Source organism: Musca vetustissima, unplaced genomic scaffold, assembly GCF_032173495.1.
Source record: "Musca vetustissima isolate MV318-11 ecotype Yass unplaced genomic scaffold, APGP_CSIRO_Mvet_v1 utg16160, whole genome shotgun sequence".
NCBI lineage: Eukaryota > Metazoa > Arthropoda > Insecta > Diptera > Muscidae > Musca > Musca vetustissima.
The window spans coordinates 18741-31329 of record NW_026881950.1 but is presented as its reverse complement, the minus strand read 5'-3'; the positions used below and the strand labels follow the sequence as shown (position 1 = coordinate 31329).

At 35.1% G+C, this 12589-nt stretch overlaps 1 protein-coding gene across 1 annotated transcript; it reads right to left on the bottom strand.

Annotated features, from left to right (window-relative positions):
* Positions 1-1580: 1580 nt before the first annotated feature.
* On the bottom strand, positions 1581-2260 carry LOC133328049 (uncharacterized). Its single transcript, XM_061536598.1, has 2 exons — positions 2256-2260; positions 1581-2211 (listed from the first exon to the last, which is right to left on the bottom strand). Exons 1-2 carry the CDS (start codon positions 2258-2260, stop codon positions 1581-1583), a joined length of 636 nt encoding a protein of 211 aa, XP_061392582.1.
* Positions 2261-12589: the final 10329 nt, after the last annotated feature.

Below are 12589 nucleotides of genomic sequence, written 5' to 3'. Positions count from 1 at the left end.
ATTTTGTGAAAATCCAAAAATATACTAGGTCTTAGATACACCATTTACATAAAATCGGACGAAAATCTATATATGGGAGTTATCTCTAAATCTTAACCGATTTTCACTTAACTTAGCGCACATCATTTTAGACTCAATTCAGTACGCTATGCCAAATTTCGTGCAAGTCCAAAGATATATAGGGACTTTGGTGCACAATTTACATAAAATCGGACGAAAATATATATGGGAGTTATTTCAATAGGGTTCGTCCTTGGGCCAAATAAATAAGCTGTACCAAATTTCATTCAATTCGGATCATAAATTATATCCAATTTAACATTGACAGACGGAAATGCATAGATCAACTCAGAAAGTGATTCTATGCATATTCTCAAAAGGAACCATGTACCTATCTCGTGTCCTTTTGCCTGTTACTAACATATGCACAAAGTCATAATACCCTGTACCACAGTGTGGTGACTAATATTTACACAAGTCGGTATTTTAGAAATTTTGGACACATTTTTCAATCGAATTGGCTGTAATTTGTATTCTTATTGGCTGTCAAAATTCACTACCTAAAATGACGAATTACAACCATTTCGTTTGGAAAATGCATTTTTAACCATATAAATAACTAACTTTAACCATATTAATACCAAAAGCACGATTTTGTCTCAAGCCGACAAATTTCAATGTTTGGTACACAATTTACAAAAATCGGACGAAAATATATATGGAAGCTTTATCTTAATCTGACCCGATTTCGATAATATTTAATATACGTCATTGTGGTTCAAAAATTCGTGTTAATTGATCATACATTGGGACTTTGCCAAAATATAGTGAAATCAGACGAAAACATATATGGGAATCTATGAAAACAAATTTCGCCCTTGGCAAAATAAATGACGCAAAGTCGAAATTTCAGTTCATTTGGATCATTATTACGTCCTGCAATTTGTTTACTACATAAATAGACTCAGAATTTTTATCCATGTATAGTTTTATTTCTTTTAGTACGAATACACAAAACCATATTATTCTGAACCACAGTGTAAATATATCTACAATTAATTTGCCCAATGCCAAAAATATGTGTAGCCGTCCTATATTTTCAATTCTTGTTTCTTTACACATTATAATATTTTAAAAAGTCGTACGTATTTCATTACATAACTTTTGCTGATTCATGCTTGTGGTCGGAATTGAATTTATATACAACAGAGTCAGACTAATCCATGACACTTGAGCTATTTCATAACAGCTTAAAACCGATCATTTACATCCAGATGATGGATTTAGCGTGTAACAATTTATAACACACACAAATACATTTTTTTTAATTTTTATTTTTTTGGTCAACAATAAAAAATGAATAACAACATTAACAACGTCTACTAATTAAGGCTTAAAACTAAAACAACAAAATATCTGGTCAAAATATACCAGACTATTTCTTGAGTGTGTATCGACATAGATGACAATGGTATGCTCATGGGATGGCCAGTATTCAGGAAGATGAAGAAATATATTACAACAGGAAAATTGATAGAAGAGTGTGACTAATACTTCATGTTTACTGGCGGCGAAGACAATTACCAACCATGGCTGGGAGCGGAGGACCAGCCACCAGAACCATAACCACCAGCATAGCTGCTGGCACCTGAGTAACTGCTGGCACCACCAGAATAACCACCAGCACCGCCTTGGCTAATAACTTTCACAATTTTAACATCACCACCGCTGGAATGGCCACTGGAGTAACCGCCAGAATAACCACCGGAGTAGCCACCAGAGAAGCTACCGCCATGACCAGCAGAGAAACCGGCATCGTGGCCACCAGCAATACCACCATTTTCATGGATAACTTTAATGATTTTGACACCGCCAGAGGAGTGACCACCGGAAGAAAAGCCGCCAGAGTATCCACCGTGACCACCAGCAAAGCTGCCACCATGGCCGCCAGCAAAACTACCTCCATGACCGCCAGCGGAACCCTGAGAAATTACTTTGACAATTTTAACATCAGCAGCAGCACCGGCACCAGCTCCATGACCACCAGCATATCCTCCATCCAAGCCTCCGTCAAAACCTCCACTATAGCCACCACTGAAACCAGCATCAAATCCGCCACCATGACCTCCGCTGAAGCCAGCATCGTAACCACCATGATCGCTACCACCTTCGTGAATGACTTTTACAACACTGCCGGCAGATGAGTAGCCGCTGCCACCGCCAAAGCCACCACTACCTCCATGGCCACCTCCTACTCCATAGCTGTAGCCACTACCACCACTACTATAACTGCCTCCATGGCCACCGGAACTGCCTCCACCAATGCCCAAAATGCCAGCTTGAGCAGCTGCTACCATTGCCAAAACACACACAAAGACCTGAAATGAAGATGCGGAGACATGATAAACACTACTCCTCAATTTGAGCTTCTTCATGTCCAACTTACCTTCATTTTGTTGTCCGTTAAGCTTAAATACGTTTCACCACAATCTCTGTAGACGAAGTTAACCAAACAGTTTAGTTGGGAAGTGAATTCCGATAACTAACTGCCCAATGCAAAGTGACCGCAACTTTTATACTGCCAAAAAATTTGGGCAATAAAACCAAAGTCAAAATAGATGTAATAATGGCATTACGGGAGAGATAACAAAGCATACATTGCAAGACGTCATCATCATCACCCGAATACATAGAGACAGACGCACACCATAAAAATCGGGCAACAGGGCAATTTAACATAGCACCACACACATACAGTCATACATTGTACAATCATTGGGCTGGTTAAAGTGAAGGTAACCCAAAAACGAAGAAGAAGAAAACGAAAGTCTTTACCACCATCATGATTGAACATAAATTTCAGAGTATGTCAACAACATTAAGTTATCTGTTTAATCTCCAACACGAAATGTTACACTGTCGGCCATTTTACTAATTAGTTATATTTGGATGTTTAGCTAAACGATAGAATTGTAAATGGTAATAAATTGTTGAAATTTTTGGTATTAATTAAAAATATGCTAGGCTATATAAGGAAAAATATTGAATACAAACAATTAAATATGCGAGTATAATGCCATATTAATAATTTTTGTTTTGTTTATATCATTATTTCGTGTGATGAAGAAATTATCGGGTTCGTGTCTTAAGTCTTTTGTTTTTCACCAACATAGATCACTTTTAATAGTAAATTAAAAAAAATATATATCACGGTGCGTAACGGTTATTATGCCTTTGTGGACTTGTTTTTAACGTGAGTCTATTTATTCAAGCCCTTCTGCCTGTCCATATATTTTTATTATGCCTTTGGACATATGTTTGCAAAATACGAAAGGAAAATGGATAGACCAATGGTTAGTTTTGAGAAAATGCATACAATCACTTTCTGAATCGATTTAGGCATGATCGTATATACGTGTGTTAAATTGCTCAGATATACATATAGATCAATTCGTCGAATTTTATGTAAATGCTGAACCAAACTCCAAAGGTTTGTCAAAATGATACAACATTTTGCACAAAGTACTGAATTAAGTACAAATTGCCATATTTAAGGTTATCTTGAAATGGGATAATATTTTGATTTAGCTCCCAAATATATATTTTCGTCCAATTTTATGAAAATGGCGCACCAAACTCCCACGATTTGTCCGATTGCACTATGGGCCAGGAATGCAAAGAGTCCATTTCAGGAAAAAACGTTATATGTTTGAAATCTGGGCACTATGAGCTTAACACCAGTAAAATTCTATACCCTTCTGAATCACGGTTTACAACTGACATGAGGTCAAAGTCAAAATTTCATATGTTTAAGAATATAATTTATATTTGAAAAAAAATACTATAATATAACATTGACATGCGTCAACATATTTACTTGTTGATTAAAATAAAAGTGAACATTTTTCAGTAATTTGAAGATCAGAAAAAAAATTATATGCGAAAAAAATTAAAAATATAAATCTTTCCAAAAACATGAGTTTTCTGACCCTAGTGCCAAGCGGTGCCAGAGGATATTTTTAATGGTTATAGCACCAATCGACGCCTTGATATGTTCTCTGTCCAGAATTTTGCGAACGTCTGCGACCGTTCATAAACTTAAGAGTTATTGTCGATAATATAAAAATAGACGTTGAAAATCGCCTTTAACAATTTAATAAAAAAAATAGTACAATTGACTACTTTTACTAACAGGGTATGTTGATGATAATCATTAGTCTCACCTTCAACCAAATTATTCTTACCAAAAATTATAAATTTTGCTCCACTATTGACTGTAATCCACTATCGACTGTTATTTAGTATTTTGAATTCTCATTGGTTGGGAAACCTTCGTAACAAAATTATCAATATTGACTACGGTTTCGGGGAAATCTCCACATAAACGAACCCCTCCTTATTTGGTAGTTTGGCTATAAATCAAGTTTAATTACGATATTCCATAGAAGATCGTAATACATAATAAGTAAAAAAGCGTTAAGTTCGGCCGGGCCGAACTTTGCATACCCTCCACCATAGATATACTGTCAGGTACTTGAAATGAGTGACCTTTCTATAAACTGATTATGTAAACCATAATTTCAGCAATTGTTAAGGAATATTTATACCCTCAGCCTTATGGCAAAAAAAAATTCAGAAATTTTTGATTTCATCCAAACTTTGCCTACATTATTATTTATTCCAAACTATGTTCAAGTTCGAAGTTGGGAAATATCGAACCACTCCTTCTGGTATGTCCCACACAGGGGCTAGGCCTAAATCCGGGCTAGGCCTAATGAGGGATATGCCTAATTAATTACCAGTATATGCCAATTTTGAACCCAATATTTTAATTATTTTGTTTTTAATTGTCTTTACTTCAGGAGGATGAGGTGCCTAAATGTCTGCCGATATATTTCATTATCGTCATGTTTGAGTTTTTTATCATAATATCTTTAGAAGGCGGAATGCTTACAACGGATGGCTAAAAAGTCTTTGTATGGTAAAAATTGACTATTCACCGTAACGACTACCCAACCGCAACACACGGAACAAATCAGATAACTATTTTAATTTAAGAAAGTGGGTTATATGGGGACTATCCCTAAAAAGGGGTGAATATTAATAATTTTTGGTGGGGAGACTTGTTACCATATACGACTACAAAATAACAAATTGCAGCAAATTCGATTGAAAAACGCGCTCAAGAACCTCGATATATCGAAAATTGGGGGCTACCCGAAAAAATTTACTTATATTTATAATTTTTTGTGAAGAGATTTGCTACTCAATAAGAACTCAAATTACTAAAATACAACCAATTCGGTGAAAAAATCCGGTCAAAACCCCCCAAAAACTGGAAATTGGGAGGCACCCTTATATGGGGGCTACCAGAAAAAGGTGACCTATATTAATAATTTTTAGTGGGGAAATTTGTTACCCAATAAGAACTCAAGGTACCAAATTTCAGCGAATTCAGTTGAAAACTCGCTCAAGAACCTCACAATACCGAAAATTGGGGGGTACCCTTATATTATATGGGAGCTATGCCTAAACGTGGACCGATAAAGCCCATCTTCGAACTTGACCTGCCTCCAGATAAAAGACTCTATGCAAAATTTTGGCGATCTATCTCAATTCGCTTAGACGCTAGAGTGATTACAGGAGACAGACGGTGATCAAGAATATATACACTTTATAGGGTCGGAAATGAATATTTCGATGAGTTGCAAACGGAAAAACAAAATTAATATACCCTCCATATATTTTTATTATGCCTTTGGACATATGTTTGCAAAATACGAAAGGAAAATGGATAGACCAATGGTTAGTTTTGAGAAAATGCATACAATCACTTTCTGAATCGATTTAGGCATGATCGTATATACGTGTGTTAAATTGCTCAGATATACATATAGATCAATTCGTCGAATTTTATGTAAATGCTGAACCAAACTCCAAAGGTTTGTCAAAATGATACAACATTTTGCACAAAGTACTGAATTAAGTACAAATTGCCATATTTAAGGTTATCTTGAAATGGGATAATATTTTGATTTAGCTCCCAAATATATATTTTCGTCCAATTTTATGAAAATGGCGCACCAAACTCCCACGATTTGTCCGATTGCACTATGGGCCAGGAATGCAAAGAGTCCATTTCAGGAAAAAACGTTATATGTTTGAAATCTGGGCACTATGAGCTTAACACCAGTAAAATTCTATACCCTTCTGAATCACGGTTTACAACTGACATGAGGTCAAAGTCAAAATTTCATATGTTTAAGAATATAATTTATATTTGAAAAAAAAATACTATAATATAACATTGACATGCGTCAACATATTTACTTGTTGATTAAAATAAAAGTGAACATTTTTCAGTAATTTGAAGATCAGAAAAAAAATTATATGCGAAAAAAATTAAAAATATAAATCTTTCCAAAAACATGAGTTTTCTGACCCTAGTGCCAAGCGGTGCCAGAGGATATTTTTAATGGTTATAGCACCAATCGACGCCTTGATATGTTCTCTGTCCAGAATTTTGCGAACGTCTGCGACCGTTCATAAACTTAAGAGTTATTGTCGATAATATAAAAATAGACGTTGAAAATCGCCTTTAACAATTTAATAAAAAAAATAGTACAATTGACTACTTTTACTAACAGGGTATGTTGATGATAATCATTAGTCTCACCTTCAACCAAATTATTCTTACCAAAAATTATAAATTTTGCTCCACTATTGACTGTAATCCACTATCGACTGTTATTTAGTATTTTGAATTCTCATTGGTTGGGAAACCTTCGTAACAAAATTATCAATATTGACTACGGTTTCGGGGAAATCTCCACATAAACGAACCCCTCCTTATTTGGTAGTTTGGCTATAAATCAAGTTTAATTACGATATTCCATAGAAGATCGTAATACATAATAAGTAAAAAAGCGTTAAGTTCGGCCGGGCCGAACTTTGCATACCCTCCACCATAGATATACTGTCAGGTACTTGAAATGAGTGACCTTTCTATAAACTGATTATGTAAACCATAATTTCAGCAATTGTTAAGGAATATTTATACCCTCAGCCTTATGGCAAAAAAAAATTCAGAAATTTTTGATTTCATCCAAACTTTGCCTACATTATTATTTATTCCAAACTATGTTCAAGTTCGAAGTTGGGAAATATCGAACCACTCCTTCTGGTATGTCCCACACAGGGGCTAGGCCTAAATCCGGGCTAGGCCTAATGAGGGATATGCCTAATTAATTACCAGTATATGCCAATTTTGAACCCAATATTTTAATTATTTTGTTTTTAATTGTCTTTACTTCAGGAGGATGAGGTGCCTAAATGTCTGCCGATATATTTCATTATCGTCATGTTTGAGTTTTTTATCATAATATCTTTAGAAGGCGGAATGCTTACAACGGATGGCTAAAAAGTCTTTGTATGGTAAAAATTGACTATTCACCGTAACGACTACCCAACCGCAACACACGGAACAAATCAGATAACTATTTTAATTTAAGAAAGTGGGTTATATGGGGACTATCCCTAAAAAGGGGTGAATATTAATAATTTTTGGTGGGGAGACTTGTTACCATATACGACTACAAAATAACAACTTTCAGCGAATTCGATTGAAAAACGCGCTCAAGAACCTCGATATATCGAAAATTGGGGGCTACCCGAAAAAATTTACTTATATTTATAATTTTTTGTGAAGAGATTTGCTACTCAATAAGAACTCAAATTACTAAAATACAACCAATTCGGTGAAAAAATCCGGTCAAAACCCCCCAAAAACTGGAAATTGGGAGGCACCCTTATATGGGGGCTACCAGAAAAAGGTGACCTATATTAATAATTTTTAGTGGGGAAATTTGTTACCCAATAAGAACTCAAGGTACCAAATTTCAGCGAATTCAGTTGAAAACTCGCTCAAGAACCTCACAATACCGAAAATTGGGGGGTACCCTTATATTATATGGGAGCTATGCCTAAACGTGGACCGATAAAGCCCATCTTCGAACTTGACCTGCCTCCAGATAAAAGACTCTATGCAAAATTTTGGCGATCTATCTCAATTCGCTTAGACGCTAGAGTGATTACAGGAGACAGACGGTGATCAAGAATATATACACTTTATAGGGTCGGAAATGAATATTTCGATGAGTTGCAAACGGAAAAACAAAATTAATATACCCTCCATACTATGGTGGAGGGTATAAAAATACGATTTCATGATATTGCAAAGAAATTAAATTGAGCGCTATTCTAGACTGAAATCAATTCGCTAAATTAAGTTTTGTTGATATCGGTTAAGATTTAGATATATAGTTTTGTTCGATATGAATTGATTCTGACGTATGTAAATTTTTCTTTAAATAACTTCAGATGTCAATATTTATGAAATATGGTCCAAAGACCGTTATAGGGGGGCTATGCAAAAAAGTAGATCCATAAACCCCATCATTTTTCCTAAAATCTTAAAACACTTAAACGTGGACCAATAATGATGGAAACGGAAAACATGTCTAAAATTATCATATCGACTACTTCTATACTCGGGAGGTTTCATAATATGTTGGCTCATTTTCGCACCTAAAATTTTAGCTTTGAATTTCAATTCCGAATAACGACCCATATTTGTTAACTATTTGCACATATTGGTTGGTATTTCAGCCATAACTTGACGAATTATAAATAGTAGGTTGGTTGAAAAATTGTCGTCCACACTTATTGTCCAAGCCCGAATTTGACATATCCACGAAGTCGCGGAACAAATCAAATAACTATTTTAATATAAACAAGTGAAAAAACGTTAATTCCTATAATTCTACAAACCGGTTTATGTAAACCATTATGTACACCAAATACAACCTCAAACTACTACAATTTAGATTACCAAGTTAGATTACATAGTGTAGGAATTACCTATTGCTTAATTGCTTAATTAATGACCGACATATGTCATTTTTGAACCCAAAATTTTTGTTTTGTGTCTTAATTACTTTCTTCCTTTAAGAGGTATAATTATATGGGGGAGATGCCAAGGTTCGAATTTTTTATCACGATTTGTTTAGAAAGCGGAATGAATTCAACCGGTAAAACTGACTATTTCGAGTAACGACTATCTCCTATATAGTAGAATACGCCTATATGTGGGCAACCCCTACACACGCAACGAATCAGCTAACGGTTTTAATATGTATATGAAGAGGGTTATATGGGAACTACCCCTAAAAGGGGACGAATATTAATAATTTTTGGCAGGAAGATTTGTTACCATATGCGACAATACCAAATTATAGTGAATTCGGTTGAAAACGAGCTCAAGGGGCTACCCGAAAAATGGGCCTATATTTATAATTTTATCAGAAAAAGTGGACCTTTATTTATAAGTTTTAGTGGAGACATTTGGTATCCAAAAAGAACCCAATGTACAAAATTCAGTGAATTCTGTAAAAAGCGCGCTCAAGATTGGGCGGTACCCTTATATGGGGGCTATGCCTAAACGTGGACCGTTATAGCCTATCATCGAACTTGACCTACAGGACGAACCGACAGACGGACAAACATGGCTGGATTGTCTTAGATTTTTAGCCTGATCAAGAAAAAATAGGAAAATATTATTTCGATGAGTTACAAACGGAATGACAAAATAAATATTTCCTCCATACGATGGTGCAGGGTATAAAAATACAGGAAAGCGGTAAGTATCATTAATTGGGGGTTAGGCCTAAATGCGGGCCGATATAGTTCATTCTCGATCCTGACAATATATTTATACCCTTCACCACACTGTGGTACAGGGTATTATGTCTTTGTGCATAGAGATAGACACATGGTTCCTTTTGAGAATATGCATAGAATCACTCTTTAAGTCGAAGGTCGCATTTATAATCCGATTTGGATGAAATTTGGCACAAGTCACTTATTTGGCCCAAGGACGAATCCTATTGAAATTGGGAAAAATCGGTTCAGATTTAGATATAGCTCTCATATATATTTTCGCCCGATTTAAGGTAAATGAGGCACCATAGTCCCTCTATATCTTTCGATTTGCATGAAATTTGGCACAGAGTACTTAATAAGGTCCAGAATGATGTGTGCCAAGTTTCGAGAAAATCGGTTCAGATTTAGATATAGCTCCCATATATATTTTCGTCCGATTTAAGGTAAATGGGGCACCTAAGTCCCTCTATATCTTTCGATTTGAATGAAATTTGGCACAGAGTAATGAATTAGGTCCACAATGATGTGTGCCAAGTTTCGAGAAAATCGGTTCAGATTTAGATATAGCTCCCATATATAGTTTCGTCCGATTTAAAGTAAATGGTGAACCACAGTCCATATATATTGTTCGATGTGCATGAAATTTGGCACAGAGTACTGAATTAGGCCCAGAATTATGTGTGCCAAGTTTCGACAAAATCGGTTCAGATTTAGATATAGCTCCCATATATATTTTCGTCCGATTTAATGTAAATTGTGCACCAGAGTCCCTATATATCTCTCGATTTGCACGAAATTTGGCACAGGGTAATGAATTAGATCTAGAAAGGTGTGTGTTAAGTTTCCTGAAAATCGGTTCAGATTTAGATATAGCTTTCATATATATTTTCGTCCGATTTAATGTAAATGGTGTACCAAAGTCCCTATATATCTTTCGATTTGCACGAAATTTGGCACAGTGTAATGAATTAGGTCTAGAATGATGCATGTTAAGTTTCCTGAAAATCGGTTCAGACTTAGATATAGCTCCCATATATATTTTCGTCCGATTTAATGTAAATGGTGCACTAAAGTTCCTTAATATCTTTCGATTTGCACGAAATTTGGCACAGCGTAATGAATTAAGTCTAAAATGATGTGTGTTAAATCTCCTGAAATCGGTTCAGATTTACATATAGCTTCTATATCTGACCAAATGAAAAATTTAGTATCGGTTGCAGAATGACATGTTTATGGATCCAATTTCACTTTACTTGTCTTTTAAAAATGCGACGTCTGTTAGGATTCATCTGCTGAATATACCCAAACTGGTTTTAAATTAATTCACAATTTTGAATCCACTTTACTTGATTTTCAACATCGAATTTCACATTTGTAATTAGTGGCCATAGCTCTACAAAACGTTTTTAAAAATAATAAGATTTTATCAACGTTTAAAAAATCTTAAACCACTTTCAACGATTCTAATATGCTTCATCGCTGAAGAAAATTTACGACGGTGTGAACGATCATATGGTTCTAGTTTATGCGTGAGCTGGACTTTATATGGACAGAGTTGTAGATCTAAATGCAAAATAGGTCATAATGTGCCATAATATAGTCGTATTTCCTGAGAATGACGAGAAATATAGCCGCGACATTTTGAGCGGAACGAGCAAAAATATGATGCACAGGTCTTGCGATATTGTAACCGCTTCAAAATTTTTCCATCTAAACCAGAATCGCCGCTTTTTTTGGTACAGCCTAATCATTTAGGTCTAGAATGCTGTCTGCCAAGTTTCGAGAAAATCGGTCCAGATTTAGATATAGCTCCCATATATAGTTTCGTCCGAGTTCATGTAAATGGTGCCCCAAAGTCCCTATATATCTTTCGATTTGCACGAAATTTGGCATAACGTACTGAATTGAGCCTAGAATGATGTCTGCCAACTTTCGAGAAAATCGGTCCATATTTAGATATAGCTCCCATATATAGTTTCGTCCGAGTTCATGTAAATGGCGCACCAAAGTCCCTATATATCCTTCGATTTGCACGAAATTCGGCATAACGTACTTAATTGAGCCTAGAATGATGTCTGCAAAGTTTCATGAAAAGTGGTCCTGATTTAGATATATCTCCCATATATAGTTTCGTCCGATTTCATGTAAATGGTGCCACAAAGTTCCTATATATCTTTCGATTTGCACGAAATTTGGTACAGCCTAATCATTTAGGTCTAGAATGATGTCTGCCAAGTTTCGTGAAAATCGGTCCAGATTTAGATAGATATAGCCCCTTTTATTATAGATTGATTTTAAGTAATTGACGCACCATACATATTTTCGCCCTATTTCAAGTAAATTGGGCATCAAACTTCTCATGTTAGTCAGATTGACATCAAAGTTTGCACATCGTGCAAAATTGAGCATAAAATTATATAGTTGCGTTTTCTAGAAGTACAGACATAGCCCAACGGATGACCTATTAATATTTGTTTGAAGTCGATTTACATACTTTATGGATAGATCTAGGTAGATTCACATTTAGATAAATATCACATATTTTATTTCATCCAATTTCATGCTAATAGTCCTGTTTAATATACCCATAGTGGTGGAGGGTATCATATAGTCGGCCCCGTCCGACTTTACTACTTTCCTTACTGGTTATAAATTGAAAATTCTAATAGAAATATATATCAATTGTTTATCAAAATAAGAATTAAAATATCGTAAAATTTTAAGAAAAAAACAACCTGCATTTAAAACAAAAATAATGTTGCCGGAATATCAATCAACACTCATCTGAGCTCAGAGTTCAGAACAGCAGTTCAACAAACTTCAAACTATGTTTTGGATGTGTATGATATCTATAAACGATACTAACAAC